The sequence below is a fragment of the Chamaea fasciata genome, unplaced genomic scaffold (assembly GCF_029207755.1).
Source record: "Chamaea fasciata isolate MVZ Bird 193981 ecotype frontalis unplaced genomic scaffold, bChaFas1.0.hap1 SCAF_5, whole genome shotgun sequence".
NCBI classification, from domain to species: Eukaryota; Metazoa; Chordata; class Aves; order Passeriformes; family Sylviidae; genus Chamaea; species Chamaea fasciata.
This window is the reverse complement of record NW_027094090.1, coordinates 44,965,974-44,985,074: the sequence shown is the minus strand read 5'-3', so window position 1 is coordinate 44,985,074 and position 19,101 is coordinate 44,965,974. Positions and strand designations below refer to the sequence as shown.

Here is a 19,101-nt window from a genome sequence, read left to right as displayed (position 1 = left end):
GAGCATCTTTCAGGGATTTTGAGCATGGTCTTTTGGTATTCCCTCAATTTCGTGCACCTAAGAGGGGTGAGACCAGACTTGAATAAGGATGCATTTCATGTGTTTATGTGACTCATTTTGGTTGGTGGTGTTTTGTTCTAAATACAGGTGAATATCTGTCTGCTTTAGGAAGAGGACAGTTTTGCTGTGTGAAGCATAGTAGATGTGAGACGGCAGATACTCCTGAAGTGAAATTCTCTAGTTTTATTATCTGGCTAAATGTGTGAGATTTATTGTTATTCCCTCTCCACACAAAAGTGGTCTCTCTTGCACATCTACACCTCAAGCTGCTCCCTAAGTTGCATTTCCTTGGCACAGCTGGATTTGTGTTGTTTTTCTTTAAAAAGCACACATAGAAAACCAGAACTAGGGTCATTTATGTGTTTATTTTAAATTGAATGAAATAGTTGGAAACTACCTTATGAAACAAGTAATGCATATAGTCACTTCAATAGACTTCAGAGAATAAAGAAATCCCTAGGGAAAAAAAAGGAGGCTCAACAGTACAGTAGTCTCTTGACCTGGATCAGTGCTGCTGGGAGAGCAGGGATGAATATTCATTTTGACTCTGACTTGAGAGGTGTAAGGGTCCTCGCCCAGACAAGGCCAGGCAGGCAGCTTCTCTGGTTTTCCCATCCAATATTATCTCAAATCCTTTGAAGCTTCCTTATCAACGTTGCCTTACCCTTTCTGCATAGTTCTGTAAGAGCTTTTTATCATTTCCTGGGCCAGGCTGTATTATAAAACCAGTTAGAGGAACAGTGCTGCTGTTGTTATTGAGATAATTGCCTCTCGCGTTTTCCCCAGCCCGTCAGAACATGCACTCAGCTCTTTTTCATAGATCATGGCACACAGATTCCTGTAATGCACTGCTAATGGGGATCTCAAAGCAAATGATGTTATGGTTAAAGCCAATGCACAAATGAGATTGTTCTTCTGAGAAATTCAGACCAATTGCCGACACTTCTAGTCATAATAGCACATTCAATATATTAGGTCTGAATGCCAGTCTTGCCATTACCAGAAGAGTTCAATGGTGTCTTTAGCTCATGCTACATCTCTTTCTGGAGGAAGAAATAAAATTTTGATAATGTTTTGCTCAATGCTTTGGTGGTTACAGAGGAATTTCCTCACAATCCCATCTGGTGAAACCAGTATGCGTTAATGGAAAATGGTAATAGCTTTTGACACTTTTATCTGAACTTCATATGTTGCATCTAATTCAGCTATGTTTTGTTTGCTTGAGCCTTCCCACAGAGAATTAAATGCAAATGGCAGGCCTGGGTAATTAATAGTAGGTATCAGTTGTCAGGACTTAATTTCTGAGATATTTCATGTCAGCCTCCTTTCTACTGAAAAGAGGAGGCTTGGCTTTGAAAGGAAGAGAGTCAGGGTCCTGATCCAGTGTATGAACCACTGAGGTGGAACGGGTGCTGCTGCTGGGAGTCAGAATTGATTTGGTTTTTGTTAAGTAGTTCAGGGGAATATTCTCAGTAAGTAAGTAATGTCAATAGCTTGGGAGCAGATAGAATAGTCTATGTTTTGTTTCCACTATACAAAAAAAAAGTCTTTCAAAATTATGTTTAGGGATTGTTTCTTTTGGTCTAGCCTACCTGTTTGACTGCCAATTTAAAATGGCTATTTTAGATGAATGTGTTTTTATGAGGACTCTATAAACAAAGTGAGTGAAGACTAGATGCTGTGAGATAGAAAATATGCTGTTAAGTGTAAAAGAAGTTTAAAATACCATTTTCCAGTCAGATGACAACAGGAAATGCAGCTCTCTGGATTTGCTGGATTTTGTGTTTGGTTTTTTTATGTTTGGGGTTTTGGTTTGTTTGTTTCTTTTGGTTTGGTGGGGGTTTTGGGGTTTGTTTGTTTGTTTGGTGTTTTGTTTGTTGTTTCTTTTGGGGTTTGGGGGTTTTTTTTTGAGAAGACAATGGTTCAGGCCTGAAAAGTGAGAGGAAAAGTCAGCTGTGCTGGTACCACAATTCATTTAGTGTTGTCAGAAACCAGTAGTTGTAATGATTGTTTCAAAGTAACACCATTCTTTTCAAAATTCCAAATGCAAGAGAAATATTTATGCATTAGTTATCATATTTTTAGTGTCAAACCTTTATTCTGAGGAGGACAGCAAAATCTTCCTTCGATCTAAAAATAACATCGAGTGTACGTTTGTGCAGTGAACTAAAGATGCAAAGGAACAATGAATGTGCCTTGGAACATCTGTCATGCTGTAGAAAATAGAAACTTTAACATTTTTGGATGGTTTTGCCTTCCTTTTAGTATTGCATTTTTCTAGGCGAGACAGTTGTGTTTTAGGTTGAGTGAGTCTACTCCTTCAGCCTTCTGGGAATAGCATCCTGTATTTACGGGCTACTTTTGACAGTGTTCCTTGAAGATGTTGCAAATGTTCATGACTGCTAATTTATTTATGACTGTGTCATTGTGTTTCCAGCTAAGATTTTTCTTTGGAAAGGCCTGGGGAGGGCGGAATACTATGTGACAACAGTCCTTTATGATTTCAATGTTGGTTTAATCAAATATTACTTTGTATTTTACCCACACGGGCTGATTTAGAATAATCCATTGGTTTTCCAGAAATGAGCCCGTTAATGCAACATATAAATTTAGTTTTCTGTACTAAATTCTGCTCTGGAGACTGAGTCCCCAGAGATCAATTAAGTGTCCATGAAAATCTTCGTGGAATATTGAATTTTGTATTGAAATCTGTGTGGTTAAGCACTTTGCTTTGATACATATTCCTCTTTCATGTTGTGGTAGGGATTTTTTTCTGTGTTTTGTGGGGTTTTTTTGCGTGTTTTAGGGGGTTTTTTTGCAATTGCAAAATTCCCATTCAGAAACACTAAGTTAATAAAAACTGCACGATCTAAATAGCATTTAGAATACTGCAAGTTCAAACCCTTATGATGAGATTTGGATGCACAAAATACATTTTAGGTATTGGACGTGTTATACCCATATCTTCTTTTTACTGAATTTTTTTGGAAGGATATAACTTCCTGATAAGTAGAGGCCAAGTATGTAGGTGGGGTTTTTTATTATTTCATCTGTTTCTCAGAGATTATTTTCTGATCTGAAGAAGGTCAGTTCCTCCTTCTGCATCAGCTCTGCAGTTTTGCCTTGTCTTCCAATCTCCCCTCTGTGTCTAGCTGTCTTCTGCCACCCTTCGTTGTACATAATTTTTTTTCTCTGCAATTGTCCATCAGGTTTTAATGAAAAAGCTTTGATAATAAGCTGTTTAGGTTTCCTATCAGGCTTCATTATCCTTGGTCACGTGTTGTCACTGGCTTTCTTTTTGTGTTGCGCTTCCTTGAGCCTGCCTTTCTTTTCCCCTCCCTCCTTTTGTCAGTGCTGGTGCAGCAGGGAGGCCTCTGGCAGCTCTGAGGGCTTGTCAGTAGGGAGTGAGTCAGAGGGCTCAGATCTGCGCCCCCAGTCCCCTCAAGGCTGCCTGCAGAGCCTCGCTGGCACTCCCAGCCCCAGAGCTGGGAATGGACAGGAATGGACGAAGCAATTCTTGCCTATCAGATATAAGGAATAAACTGTTTTGCTGACTTGTCACTTTTGGCTCTTACAGACTATGAAGAAACAAATTCTGTGATTGTTAGGCATGTCTAATCAGAGGCAAATCAGAGAGGCATGGAAATGTTGGTGAGAAGTGGTAGTTGTACAGTTGCTTGGGAATATTGATGTTTGACATAAGGACTTTGGGGAGGATGCAGGCGCTGGGAACCTTGGATCTCGAACTCCTCTATTTTTTAGTGTTGAGTTAATTATTTTGTACACTAGGGTAGCAGGGTAGCATGGGAAACTGCATGGAAGACATACCTTTTTTTTTTTTTTTTTTTTTTTTTTTTTTTTTTTACTCAGGAGAGCATATGGACTGTTTTGGGTTTTCTTTTCTTTCTTTCCAAGAATCTTTATGTGAGTCACTGTCTCCATGGTCTGCTTTTCCAGTAGGAGTTTTCCTTAGCAGTGGAGTGTCTTTCAGTTACACAGATTTATCGTTTAGTCTGCTATACAATCTGAAATAAAATGCTGTAAGAAGAAAATAGGCACTCTGGAAAAATACTCAAATCTTCTAAAGCAAACTGGTGGAACTATGCTGATATTCTCCTCTGATGCCTCACCCTGTTTTTAAGATCTTTTAAAATCAGAATAAATAGGAACTCTTTTAGAATCTTGACACATTCTCATGCAAATATGTTTTTGAGATGTGCTGATTTAATCTGTTTTGACAGTGGAAGAAGTTCTGAGGTCTCATTGTCTCTGTCTTCAATGAGGGAGAGAGAAGTTGGAGAGCAACATTTTTCCAATACTGTTATTCTGGTGTACAATCCAGTCATGAAAAGATTTAGCATGTCTTATGACATGCAAATAATTGTGAAGATCCCCAAGATGGTAATGAAAAAGAATTTTTTTTCTTTGATATTTTTTTAATCCCCCTTTTCAAGGGCTCCTTCTTGATTTTGGTAAAAGAAAGAGGTGGGTGAGGAAGGCTGGCACAGCTGGGGAAACTTCTGGCAGAGTTGGAGGTGCAATAATGAAAGTCTTGAAAGTTATCAGGTGGTTTTACAAATGCTACATAAAACCAGATGTGGTTTCAATTCTCGATGTTATCTTTTTATTTTATATAGTTAGGGCTGGGTGTGCTTGTAAGTACAAGAGGCAGTAAGATGGTGGCAGTGGTGATGAGGCAGGTGCCGCTGTGAGCACTGCCCAGCTGCTGGGTGAATCCTCATGTGCTCTCCAAAAGATTTGGTGGCTACTTTAGTCACAGTCTTGTGCAGTCTAGAAAATTACATCATATTAACCTTGATGCACATGCAATCCTTATGCATTAAAAGAGTCATTTTGAGGGTAAACTGCGCTATCCTTTGTTTCCCACTGAAGAAATGCTTGCCACAGATATCAAAAATGTCCAAACTTGTGTTGCCATTGCTCCCCCTGTACAATACAAGGATGTCCTTGTCCTTCCGGTGACGCTGCCCTGGGCTCCGTGCGCTAGCTCCTGGCTTCGGCTGGAGGGTGGCTCCGTGTGCCGCGGACAGCCCGAAGGAAGCGAAGCCGCACACAGAGCTGCTGCGACCCTTGGGCTCCTTCCTAACCCCCCACTTGTGGGTGACAGGAACTCCAGTGTCATGCACTTTCGTAAATTAATCTGCAGTGCTTTATCTTTTTCTTTCCTCTTCTATTCCGTGTTTGTGTTTTTCCTAATTTTGGCATTCTTCATATGTATTTCCTTTTCTTAAAGGCGGAGGAAGCTAAGTTAACACTGCATATTTGTCACCGGTGTTGGCCTTTCTCCCCCGCCTCCAGCGTGTGTGTGCTCTGTCTCCTTTTGCCAACCATGATATAAATTAGCAAAATGTAGCTCTAGAGAATACATCAGATGCAGCGTGGAGAGTCAAATGTGATATGAGAATTGATGAAAGACCCATTTATATGCTCAACAGCAGCTTTTTCCTGTGGGTTATTTTCAGCATCAGCTCAGGAAATGTGCTTGTGGAGCTCTGTGGCACAGTGATATTCCAACTGCATTCTAATGTAATAGTATGTGTAAAACAGTAAGATTTTGGGGTTGCACAAAATAAATGTGTACAGAAAGTGACCAAATATAAACTTAGTTTTTTATTTAAATGCCAACAGTGTTATTGGCATGTCACGTTTACCCAGCATTTCTATTTGACCTAGTTAAAGATGTTTTAATGACTAGATTTACAAAAGTGTGCAGCTATGTTGCTTCAATGCACTAGACAAAATTTAGGTAAAGAAATGCTGGTTTTATTTTAGATGCTAGAATCCAATGAGTTTCATTTAAAAACATAAGGTTTAAACAAGTTTTGATTTTTCTTTAAAACATCTTTGTGCTTATGAAAAACTGTTCTATTCAACCAGAAGACTAAAGAAATCTTTAAGGTGCATATAAATGGTAAATAAAGGTAGTTTTTACCAAACCTAGCATTTTGAAAGCTACAGTCTGAGCCTTATGGCTCAGTGATTTCGACTGCTCTGAGTTCACTTGGTTTTCTTGTTGCATTTTTCCCAGTGGTGTTTGTGGAGGTGGGCTGTTCTGTACAGGTTTTTAGATGAGCTGAAAAGTTTATAAAGCGTGTCTAAATCCCATTCTTCTTCTAATTTGTGCAAAAGATTAGAGGAAGAGATAGCACAAGTCTTATCTTGCAGGCAGCTCAGTTATTCTTTACTGTTAGTCTGTTGCTCTTGACCAAACTATTTCAGCCTCTCTTTTCTGACATACTGTCCAGGAAGCTGCATCAGCTCCCGTGCATGAAGAGAGTTGTGTGTTTAGGAACTAAGCCACTCCATTTTTATTTCAGATCTAGGTCACTACCTTTTGAGTAATCTGTTACTCAGCTTTCTTTTGTCATCTACTTGATATGTGGTATATAAAAAACCCTGAGGGCAATAGGATATGCGTTATTTTTAAAGTGAGTGAGCAACTGTTTGAAGAGAGATATTGGAGACCTGATTCAGGAATAGTCATGCAAAAATCATAAAACTAATGCTGAGTCAATACAGAGGACACTGGGTAGGGCCTTGCATTAACTCTGATTATAGTGAGCAGTAGCTATGCATTGAAATGTCATGGTATCTCTGGCAGGGTAAGGTCAGTTTTATTTGAAATGGGTATTAATAGTTTGTTCTCACTTGATCTGAGTTTGCCCTTTCCTATTTGGTACTTTTGTTTTGACATTTTTGGTCACAATTGTATTATAGTTTTCCAGAAGTCTATTTGATGTGTGCTAGAGTTCTGTTGTGGTTTTTCCTTTTTTTGTGTGACTGGAAAACAAAGTGTTGTTTTTCTTCTGATCCTGCTATCCTTTCTCAATCTACTTCATCCCATTAGAGTATGTTTTGTAAATTGAGAGAAGTTAGAATAAGAGGTGATTGTGAATGGGTGCTGTATTTTTCTGGTCCTTTTTTCTGTTTTTTTTGCCAAGAGCCTCTTCCTAAGGTCGTGCCCATGAGCACTGCAGCTCTCCCTATGAAATAAGAATTAATGATAGGGGAAGGCAAAAAGCTCTAAATTCTGCTGTAAATCTCTGTAAGGAGATAATTGGCGAGCTGTTTGCACCTTTTTTAAACTGTGCGTTCCAGAGTCATGCTGCAAAGTCTGCTCATGACTGTAAATTCTCTTTACCTACCCTGGGAGACAGGTAATCCCTCACAGCCTTTGGTGGTGACAGAAAGCACCAATGCAGGGACCCCTTTCCCTTTACACACTTCCAGCCAAGCGTTTAAATCCCTAGGTTTTGCCACAGTATTTCACTTTCCAGTATCAGTGCTCGAGACTGTCCCACTGTATTCTCCTGGATCATATTCTACTACATTGGCATCATCTACTTTTGGCACCTTTGATGGGATGGGTAAGATAAGTAAGACTCCTGGCCTAGGCTGCATTTCACTCTCATTTCTTGCTTCATGGTCCAATATGCCCAAAGGAGAATGGAAAAGCAAGGGGACATGGAGATGACAATGAGAGAGGGGATTTTTTAGCTCTAATGGCAGACAGTCACTGTTGTTCAGAGAATCTGAAGTTCAGGTGTCAGTTCTGAATTTATGAGATGGGTTAGGCTCCAGGTGCATCTAGAGTCATATGGAATTCATCTTTATGCTTTCTAGACTGGCTTGTGAACAGACAAGCTGATGTTGACTTCTTCAGGCTGGTTGTGAAGGAAAGGTATTGCAGCAAAAAGTGCAGTAATTGATGCCTTTACTAATCTTGCTGATCACTAATATCATTATATATTTTCTTAAACATTCCATAGAAGCCCACTTGTGATCTTGGTTAGTATTCATGATGATTTGTCAATCTGAGTGTCTGTCCTGCTTGTCACGATGTCAGCTGTGCCATGCTGTTCAGGAGCTGAGCTGTCCCACTGTGGCACCAGTTTTCTTGCAGACTTTTAAACTGAGACCGCTCTCTTTCTTATCCTTTTCTTTTTTAATGTGGCTTTGCTGTGGTGAGTGTAGAAACATCTGAAGCATGCGTGTGTGTTTATGCTGAACTTTCCAAGGAACTGAGGAATTGTCAACAAATGGTCTCACTGAAGATGACTTCGGTGAGCATGGGAGGCTGCCTGTGGTGAGCCATCCTTGGGTGCCTGTGGCCTCAGGACCTCATATTTGCAAATCACAGCTAAATAAGGAGATCATTTGAGATCTGTTTGCATTTTTTTTTAAACTGTGCTTTTTAAGATTGTGCCATGGAAATATGGTCATGACTGTATTGATCATAGTGTGCGTGAAGAAGGGTGACTGAGAGAAAGGATAACTTCATAAATTTTGTACCTTTTTTTTAATGTGAAGCATATATAATAAGTGTGCTTTTTTTTTTCTTTTTTTTTTCTTTTTTTTTTTACTTAGAATGAGAGTCAGCTGTATTTTTCTTGCATCTTCTTGAGGAAAGTAGTATGTGTTGTCTTCACCTGAGGATAACAAATGCTAAACTGAATGCTGCTGGCTGCAAATGTTGGGATGACTTGGTTCAAACAAGTCAGGTGCAGAAGTTTGCAACATGCTCAGCCAGGTATAGAAGGAGCTGCCAGTAGCATGATCTAACAGGCTAAACGTGGTGGCAGCTCTCACAGTGTTTGTGATATCCTCCTTGCCCAGAGGTCCCAGGTGTAACCAGTGAGTGCCAGAGGTAAGGACTGCAACAGAGGGTAGTTCTTGGTGTTTGTCCTGGCAAGAGCAGACTCCTGACATTCCCACATGGCCTCTCTCAGCAGCCAGCCCATTGCCCAGGAGGCAGCTGGCAGATTTCAAAGTGCAAGCGGCACTGAATGAAAATCCATTTCAAATAGATTGTATTGAGCTTTTCTTTTGATAGTGTATTTCTGTCATCAAGGATCCGGGCTTTCTATAAAAAGTAGGCACTAATGAGTGTATACTGTACATATGATATTGTTCAAAATAATTCTGTTTCAATTCTTGAAGTCTTTAAATTGAAATTTGAAAAAAAGAACCTGGAGTGCACAAAATATTTTCAATTGTAGTTGCTCTGCTGGATGCTAGTCGTTTCTGTTTTCTAGCTGTGATTCTTGAGGAGTGTTTATATTTGTAATTGAATCCTTAAAATTCCCTAACCAGCCTGGAGAGAATATAGCACAACAGTTCTAAGCAATGGAAATTGTCATGGATTCATCGGTCTAGTTTGTTTGCCCCTTGTTTTGTGGTGCTTTTTATTTCAAAGACCATTGTAGAGGTCTGTTTTATTCCTTGCCATGCCACCTGTGGAAGGATCGCTTGCAGAACGAGCTAATGAATCTCACAGGCATGATCTGTTTTAGGTAGTCTTAAAAGATATAAAGAAAAAGAAGATCAAAATCAATTGTCATATTCCTTGGGATCACACCAATAAAAATTCATGTCTGGTTGCCTTTTTTCTTGTTATGAGTTGTAATAATAATAATAACGTATTAATATCATTGACTTAAAACTGCAGAAGAACAAATGGCATAACATTAGTGCTCTTGTGTAAAATCATATTTGAGAGGGCACCTTGCTATCTTGCTCTCTTGCTGTGAAAAGGCACCATTTTTGGCAGAGAAGTTGAAGCCCAAGCAGCTTGGCTGCAATAAGGCAACCAGTCTCCAGTGCTGGCAGCCACATCAGCACTGCGAGAGACACAGCAGCATCACCAGCCTTTCTCACACTGTCCACTACACCTAGAGAAGAGAGATGGGATCTCAGCTTCAGCTCTTGTCATCTGTGAGTCTGTCAATAAACCAGAGAGGTGACTGATGCTGTAGAAATAATTCAGGGAAGTAATCCCCCTGGCCTGGGTTGAATTTCATCTTCATTTGCTGGTCCAGTGTGCCTGAAGGAGAAATGCAAAGCAGGGGAACACGAAGACAACAACAAGGGATGGGATATTTTTAGCTCTAATGGTAAACAGCCACTGTTGTTCAGAGAATCTGAAGTTCAAATGCGAGGTGAATATTAAGCTCCAGTTAAGCTCCAGGTGTATCTAGAGTGATAGGAAATTCATCTTTATGCTTTGTAGACTGGTTTGTGAAAGGAAATGTGCTGGTGTTGACTTCTTCAGGCTGGTTGTGGAGGGAAGGTATTGCAGCAAAATGTAACTCAAGCAAAAAGTGCTGTAATTGATGCCTTTACTAATCTTGCTGATCACTAATCTCTATGTATTTCCTTAAACCTTCCATAGGAGCTCACTTGTGATCTTGGTTGGCATCCTTTATTATCTTAGTGCTTTGCCAAGTATGCTTGCTTTCTAGAACTGGTTTTCTTTTTCTAAAAACCTGCAGTAATTAAATAATAAAGACACTGGGCTGTCTTTAAAAAGAAGCATTAAATAAAAACAGAAGAAATTCATTAAACAAAAGAAAAGGTTATTAACCAAGCATTAATTTCACTTTTGCTTTGACTTCCCAGCAGCATCTTCTGTTGTTTGAGCACCCAAATCAGGGAATTACTTCCTAAATTGTTTTGGGATATTGATTGGAGTTCTATATTTACAGTCCTTCCTCAAAAGAGATTCTGAATTTAGGTAGGACCAAACAGAAAAGATTCCACAGAATATTTTGTTTCTTTTACCATTGCATCTTCCCAGAAGTGTACAACTAGGGTTCATGGAGGGAATCAATTAGTGAGGTATGTGTAGAGTTACTGGGAGAATGAGGGGTTATGAAAAAAATAACAATGTTACCAGCCACTGCCTTCACAGGGAACCAGTGTGCTTTTAGGTCTTTGGAAACCAGCAGCTGAATATGCCTTAATTACTAGAATTGATTGCAGGGACTGGTGATGTTAAAAACTGAAAACGGATAAGCACTAATAATAGTTGCTTGCTCTGGGGGGAAATGAGGTTCCAGCAGTTGTGAAAAGATTGTGAAATGCTGTAATGATACGAAAAGGATTTGAGATGAAATATAATAGGGCCTGTTTAGTTGCTCTCTCAAGTTCTGGTGTGTATTTTTTTAGTTGAGCAGGAGCTTCAGTTTATGTAATTTTGCCTGCATGTTGAAAGCTTGCTTTAAAAATAAACAAACATAAACACCCACAAAAAACACGCAATAAAATACTGGAGGAAGAGACAGAAGGATAAGGCAGAGTATACCAGAGACTCCTTTTAAAACAACAAAAGGATGAGAAATGAGGAGTTTAGCAGTGTTGTGTGCAAAGCTCTGTTCATTCAGCATTCCTGCATATTTTTATTACTTGCTGAAAGTAGGAAAAAAATCTAAAAATAATGAAAATCACACGGAAAAGTGTGTAAAGCAGCAGCGTGGATGAATCTATTTTAGCAAATACTTTGAAGCTGTGGAAGCTTGCTTTTTAGTAGTTATGGTGATGCTAACACTTGAAGTCGTTCCAATATACTATAAAATGCTTAATGTTGTAGCATTCTGTGGCGGAGAATCTCTCTGAATGATTTCAGTCAACCTTAAAATACTATTTGCCTTCTACAGGAGTTGGAAACTGAGACTGAAATGTTAATTGTGACTTCAGGCTATAGTGCCCTATGCAGGGTCCAAATCAACAGTGTCTGAAAGTGAAGCCACAGGTGTATTTGGAACTTCGATAATAAGACAAACTAGTCTGAACAAGTCTTGGTCATCTCTTGAAGACATAGGTGGTTTTTATGCTGATTTCCAGTGATAATAATCTGATGGCGATTTTTGACAGTTTATCTTGCTGTGTGTCTTGCTAGGACTATTATGTTTTGTTTCATTAGTATTTTACTATTGCAATAGGGAAATATAGCACAACATATCATCCCATAAGCCGCTCATTCCAAGGCAAACTAATGATTCCTTCATTTTGTGTCAAATAAAAAAGCCCCACATCTATATTTAGATAACTTGCTCACGAGATATGGCAAGATGTTCTTACTCAGTGCACAGCACAGTGAGTTGGCAGGGCTGGTGTTTCACATGACTGATAATGCAGAAGTTTCTGTTGGTAGGACAAAGAATCGTGATGAAGAGGGAACAAGATAGAGACAGTTCACAGTATCCCCAAAATACCTATCAGAAGAGCCACTTAAAATAAGCCTTACTGCATGCTTGTGGTATTTTGGAAAAGGGGGATTCATATGTGTTAGAAACTACTCTGTTTATTTGAACATTTACTACCATTTCCAAAGACAGTTAAAGTGCAAGGAATTTCACTTTATCCAGAGATGACTTTAGGAGAACCATACATACACTTTTGTTATAGATGACTTCAGAGGTAAAAGTACAGAAGAGAGTAATCAGTAAATACAAATCTGCTTTCGGTTTCACCAGAAAAGGCTTAGCATTTAACCTGTAAGGTTAAGGTGGAATGTGAGAGCAGAATTGTGTGTTCTTCAGCAAGTGGCTGATAAACACAAACCAACTCTGTCCTCATTTTCTATGAAGAAGGGGACACAACTGCAGATACCACCAGGAATGTATCTACCCCTGGCTCCAGTATTGCATCCTATCCCTGGCTTGTTTGATTCTGGAAAATGGCTGAGTGTGAACTGACTCTTCATCATTAATCATCTAATCATCCAATGCGGTTTTTTCTTTAAAAAGCAAAGAAAAGAAGGGGAAAAGTATTAAAAATACCACTAAAAAACCCCCTCAACAAGGTGTATCATGTAGAAGAACTGGAGGGCCGTGAACTGAGCAAATACAGGACAAAAGTGGAGTAGATACTGTATGTAGGGTTTTATACATGGTTCTCTCAGCTGTCATAGCTTCCTTTACGTGAATAGGAATAGGAGGTGAATAAGCACCACAAAGGCCAGGAAAGGAGCTTACTGTTTAAACATTGTGATTTATAGGAAGAAGAAAACCTTATACAATGAGTGGCTGTCCTTTGTGGACACTTACTAGACATCCTAAATTATCACTAGTTAATTATTAAAAATTTTAAGTATTTGGGGTTTTTTTGGTTTGTTTTTTTTCTTTTTTTTTACTGAAACTTTCTAGTAGATAAGCTGGTTAATCTTACACTTAGAAAATGCTTCACACAACACAAGCCAGCTAGTTTATTCTAGCTCATCCTTCAGTGGTGAGGGGATTGTGTTTGTGCAAGTAAAATACAGCTTCACCTGGAAGTATTCTTGTTTCTCACTTCCAAAAGGGTGGATTTTCTAAACCTTCTAAGTTTTGGCACAGCTGCCCTGAAAAGTTTAAATGGAAAATGGCAGCAAAGCCTGGGAGTGGGCATCCAGTAGAATATGCTGAGGCAAAAGAACAGTGATGTCACAGGTGTGAAAACAATGTTTTCTTGATGAGAAGGAATCTCAGTTAAAGGAAATTAAAACATCAATTAAAACAAATAGGCTAGGAAAAAGGGCAATAAAATGTCTAGTAACAAAAATGGACATTAATGAATAATGGAGTAAAAAGTGTATTCCAGTGTGGTCAGAGATAAAGCACTTAATATATTTTGGAGTGGGGGAAAAATACCCTTGATCAGAGGTAGATTCAGTGACAGATGCGGATGGTAAAGGTGAGTAATTTAGTAAAGGAAGGAACAGCAGTAATTTCTGTTGCTGGTTTCGAATAAAGCTGGGGCATATATCTACCTCATGTCATGCTACTGATGTAATAAAGATGTTTGTCATAATAAAAGAGTATAAGATGGCATCTGCTAAAATAAATATTCTCAGCTGACTGTGACTTACATAAACTAGACAAGGAGTTTTCTGAATTGCTGAAGTTAATGAATAACTGCAGAAATCTTAGTTTCCTGCTAGCACAATTCCACGGAAAGCTCCAGTAAAAAGCTGCTTTTTTGCCATCCTGAAACTCCAGGAGACTCTGTGGGAACTGTCCCTGGCATACACCATGTGCTGTTGTCAGCAGCACTCATCTCTCTGGTGGCTGCTGTCTTCCTGCATGAAGCTGGTAATTTCCAAACCCAAATAAAGGGGTGTCTCCCTCCACCCTGGGTGCTGCAGTGTTGGCTCAGGACCTTGTTGAACTTGGTGATGACCTTACAGTCGCCTTCCTTCCCCCCCTCCCCCCCCCGCCCCCCCCAGTTCGGTTCTGGGAGACAGTAACTGCTTGGGAGTTTCCCAAGTCCTTCCTGTGCTGTCATAATAGAACCAAGTTATTTTAATCTTCTCTCTGTCTTCATGGTTGACGAAGGTCTGTCCAGAGGCCAGCTAATCGTTGTCTCCAAATATATTTCTATTTGTGATCAGCATTTTTTAATTGGTTTGTTTGTTTTTAACTCTATCTTGAGCAATGATAAATTTTATTGAGTAATAAAACACTTCTCTGTAGCAGAATCCCCTTCCTTGACGTGCTGAGCACTCTTGCTGAGTGTGCCCTTAGTCCCACTATCCATGTCACTGACAAACCTATTTAACAGCACCAGTCCCAATACTGAACCCAAGCCCTGAAGAATACTTCTGCTTTTCAGATTGCTGGCAGACACCTTCCATGGGAGCCATGGTGACAGGTTTTCTTTCTGGTAGCTATCACAGATAAAGTGGCAAGTCTGAAGAGTTTCTCTCCATCCCTGCTTTCCTCTGATTCAAAGCAAGTAAAAAATCAGTTGTAACTATGCCTTGCCTTGGGAGGCAGAGGGACAGGTATATGGAGAAGTGTGTAGCCCTGGCAGTTGTTGCAAAATTAGGTGTTGGTCAGCCCAGTGAGATCTCTGCTGGCTGCAGCAGCTGGTGGACAAGGGTTCCTGGATTTGCTTTTTTGTTTCGCAGGATGGGTAATCAGTTTTTGGCAGATGTCAAAATAAATTTGTGGCATCCCAGCATCTTTTTGCAGACCTTGAACACAGATTATGTAATTTTTAGATAGTTTTAGTGTAGTTGAAAATCATTAGATATTTTTAAGGTTTAAAAGTAGGAGCCCAGGAATTTGCTGTGTTTCCATGTAACCTTTCAAATACTTAAGGCTGTTTTCTCTAGTCTGTTTTCCTATCTATCTTTCCCTACCACCTTTTTTTACTTTCTTCTAGAATTGTGTGTCTTAAATCTCTTCTGAAGTTGTCAAGGCTAGTTAGGGGAAGGAGATTGTGTGCCTGTCTCATGCAATTCCTGTATTGCAAATACAGCTGAAGCTAATAAAAAGAGACTTGTATAATGATTGTATAGCAGCAGAACAAGGTTATGTTTTATAGCTTTGACAGCTATCCAAAAGGTGTCTGTTTCTGGGGGATGGGTGTTCTTAATTGCAAAATATTCTGCTTTCCTGCTTTTAAGAAGAATTGTTAGACAGAATGGTTGTGATATTGCCATCACTGATGCAGTTTAGCATATGCATTGAGAAACAGTCCTGTATGTATGCATGCATCTAGAATTTCACACAGAAAGCTCCAGTGTGAGTACTGCATCTGGAACAAGACCTGCTGCTGTGAGATAGAGGATAGTAAAATGGCTATGATCTTTCTCTATCCCGGTACACAGTACAATGTTGCTGTATACATGTGCATAGCAATAAGGGAATAGGTTTATCAGACATTGTTAGGCAAACTCTGGATATGAATAATATAAATACTCCAAAGGTACTGTGGCTTTTTCTTCCTGTAAATGACCATTCTATCAATACTAGCATAAATAAAATTTTACAGAGTTAAGAGTCCACTGTGGAAAAGCCTCCAACTGTTGTAATCTTCAGACTACTCACTACTGTTTCCAGGGTCTATGATACCAAGTAGATAATTTTTTTTTTTTATTTGTGGGGTGAAACAGAAACCTCTTTACATAAATGAAGTATGATGCATATATTTTAATATTAGGTCCTTAGAAGAACACCATGATCATCCCAACGTGGTAATGGGAGATCTTCAGTCAGATGAAGAAGATATCATGAATAGTTCTGATGAAGATGATGACACAAATTCTGATTCCAGCAAAGGGGAGACTGATCCTCAAGAAGATAAACAGGTATCTTTTTATCTTCTGAAACTATTCCTTGCTCTTGCAGTATTTTGTAAGTTGTAACCTCTTGGGATATTTTTAAATGTAAACCACCTGTCTCCTGTTGAGGTTGAGGTCTGACCTTCTGTTACCTCCTGTGAGTGCCAGCTTGGAGTGATTTTCCTTATTTTAATCTTATTCCTTCTTCAAATGAAGAGCAGGAAGACAGTGCTAACTGCTCTAAATGAAATAAAATTATGAGGGACCTGTCCCTCCCTTTGGGGGTACCCATGTTCTTACTTCTCAGTCCTGGACCCTGAAACCAGCCTGCCTGTAGACCAGTGCCTCTCCTCAGCACCAGTCCCGGCAGCTGTTTCCTTTGATAGTAGTTATATCTGCTTCCTTTCTTTAAAAATAATTAATAAGCAAAACAAAACAAAAACAAAGCCCCAACAAGATAAGCAGAAAAACCCAATGAAACTTTATAGTGCTGGAAAAGAAGACTTGGCGTGTTGGGTCTGAATGTTGTTAAACCAAATGAGAGGACTAAATTGGGAAAGCGTCAAGGGAGAAGCTTGTTTCTGTGAAACTAAACAGGACTTTACCTGTATAGAAGCTAACTTACCGTGCGTGCCTCTAGAAATGCCCTCAACCTTTCACAGCAGAGTTTTACAGGGAAGTGTCCCCATTAGGAGGGCTCTCAGGCAGGTTTTATGGAGTAATTCAGCGCTTGCTGTGAGGCATCTGCTGTCGCTGGCTTCAGCTGCCTGTGGCACGTGCAGCCAGCAGCTGGGAATTAACAACCAACTTCCTCACAGCGAGAGCAGCTGCAGAGGAGAATGAAGCAGTCTCTGCATCGGTCATCAGCTGGGCTTGTTTTATTTTTCCTTACCACAAGCATCTGGCTGTTTTGATGCTTTATATCTGTTAGGGGACTTACAGGGCTTCTTTCCAGTGTTGTGCCGAAGAGCCTTATTTGGATCCCTTTGGTTCTCCCATTAGAGACTCTCAGAGTCAGAGTATCTTTGTCTCACCAAATGCAAAGTGGCCCTTTCAGCGCCAGCTGGTATGTGAAAAGTCTTTCAAATGGGGTTGAAAACAGGCTGTGATATTTCATTTTGTAATTGTTTAGCGGTAGCATCTTGTTCTCAAAATACTAATTTTCATCTCATTTGCAACTGACACATCTACAGTGATGGCAGATACCTTGCTTTGCATAATTGACTTACTTGTGAATTCAGTCTTGCAGGGAGGGTGTCAGCTGTGCTTTCTAAATAGCCACAGAGGCCTGAGAATAGGTGTTAGAATCTCGCCTTAATGCGACTGACCCACACGGGATAGATCTCAGTGTTCTCTGGAAATAATTTTATAAGTAAAATCCCAGATTTGTGTGCAGATGTCTTTCTATGCAGTATGTAAAATAAATAATGTTTTTTGCACATATGTGGTGCTATACAAAATTATTTAATTTAGAAATTAATTTTAATTCAGTAATTAGGTGTGGTGTCATTTAAATTCCAATGAAAAAAATTAATTTAGATTTCCTTTATTTTGAATACAACAATAGCATTAAAACCAACCTATGAGTACTATCTGTTCCATGGTTTATTTTCCAGCTCTTGAGACTAATTTATAGGTTTCGAGAGGAACTAAATCTTCAGAGAAATCTTGCAGCATTAGTGCTTATGAACCAATGTTTTGTGGGTAAAATGCCACTGATACCTGATTTTCTAGATAAACTGTTCAGTGCCCATATTATACTACCATACTCAATACAGCCATCCCAGGACTTCCATCTCACTTGAGTTGTATATCCTGTGATGTTTTAGGGCGCCTCATCCTCTGTTTCTTTGCAGCCCATTAAAATGAAAGCCTGAATGTGCAATAGATGTGGTGACAGCTGGCAGCACAGAAGCATATGGCAAACCATGAGAACTGTTTTTGAGAAAGGTGTTCCATCTGAGGGAAATCATACATGGAAGTGACACTGTGTAGCAAACACGTTTGCATCCTGACGCCTGCCTGCCCCCGTTTGCTTTGTTATACCTATTCCCTCTATCTGATGTTGGACAGTGCCATTGGTTTTTTGGAAGCCAAATGGGCATGTGAAACCCAGAATCATCTCCACAGTGTTTCAGGGGGATGACAAGGCTCACATATCTGCATCTTTGGAGTACAGTTGCTATGTACTCCAGCAGCTCCATTAGAACGTCAGAAACTGGTTTTTCTCTTCAGTGTGATTTTTTCTTTTTCTTTTTTTTTTCCTCCTGTCGTCTTATTTTTCAATAAAGAAAATGTATATGTATTTTAAGATGTTCCTGAAACACATTTGAGTTCACTGCAAATATTACTATTGCTGTATTAATCAGAAAAAAGGAACAAAGTAAGACAGAAATACTTGCTGTACTTTAGTACTTTTGCTGAAACAGTAGTTGTTGTTTGCTAGGACTTCATTCATTATGGGCTTCAGTGTTTCCTGTAAAAATTAAAAGAAAAGGCTAGCAGTGTTGTAAAAACTGCTCCTAGCTAATATTGTTTCCAGATACAAGCTAAATTGATTTTCTCACAGATCCTGAAGAACCACAAGGTGTCAAAGCCAAGAGATTTCAAAGCAGTATGAAGTGTTTTTCTTAGAAGTAAATATCAAACAATTACATTGAATTTAGGGAACTAAAAGCTGGAAATTATCTTTGTGACAGTTTTAGTAGGTGCATAGTGTAACATGTAATTTTATTTGCAGGGTAAGGCAGCTGGAAAGAAAACAAAGGTATACCATATTGCCAAGGAGATCATGAGCTCAGAGAAAGTGTAAGTGTCAATGCTGCACTTAATAACTACTCAATTTATTTTAATTGGGTGATTAAAATGTAACTATTTACTTTTTCTTGCTTTTCTGATAGGTTTGTGGATGTGCTAAAGCTCTTACACATTGTAAGTACTCAAAAAAAAAGCAGTTTCCTCTTCCATTTGTTTAATCTATTAAAGTTTTATGTTAGGCTTTATGGTAGTGACTGTTGTTTTTCTGCTGCATCTACATATTCAAAATATAAAAAATAATCTAATTAAGCTGAACTTTAAAGTTTCACATTTTACATAATGGATGAGTATTTTGGTGGTTCCTTCTGGATCTCCTTAATAATTCATACGCTTTCCAGTTCTGTGTGGGTATTGAATACTGAAATTTGAATATATAT

General features: G+C 39.2%; 1 protein-coding gene across 1 annotated transcript in view; it reads left to right on the top strand.

Annotated features, from left to right (window-relative positions):
* Positions 1-19,101, top strand: part of FGD6 (FYVE, RhoGEF and PH domain containing 6) — a 74,414-nt gene that overhangs the window by 14,303 nt on the left and 41,010 nt on the right. Inside the window, exons 3-5 of the mRNA XM_066183395.1 lie at positions 15,787-15,934; positions 18,648-18,715; positions 18,808-18,838. Of these exons, the coding sequence (XP_066039492.1) occupies positions 15,787-15,934; positions 18,648-18,715; positions 18,808-18,838 (247 nt within the window). The remainder of the gene's footprint in view (positions 1-15,786; positions 15,935-18,647; positions 18,716-18,807; positions 18,839-19,101) is intronic.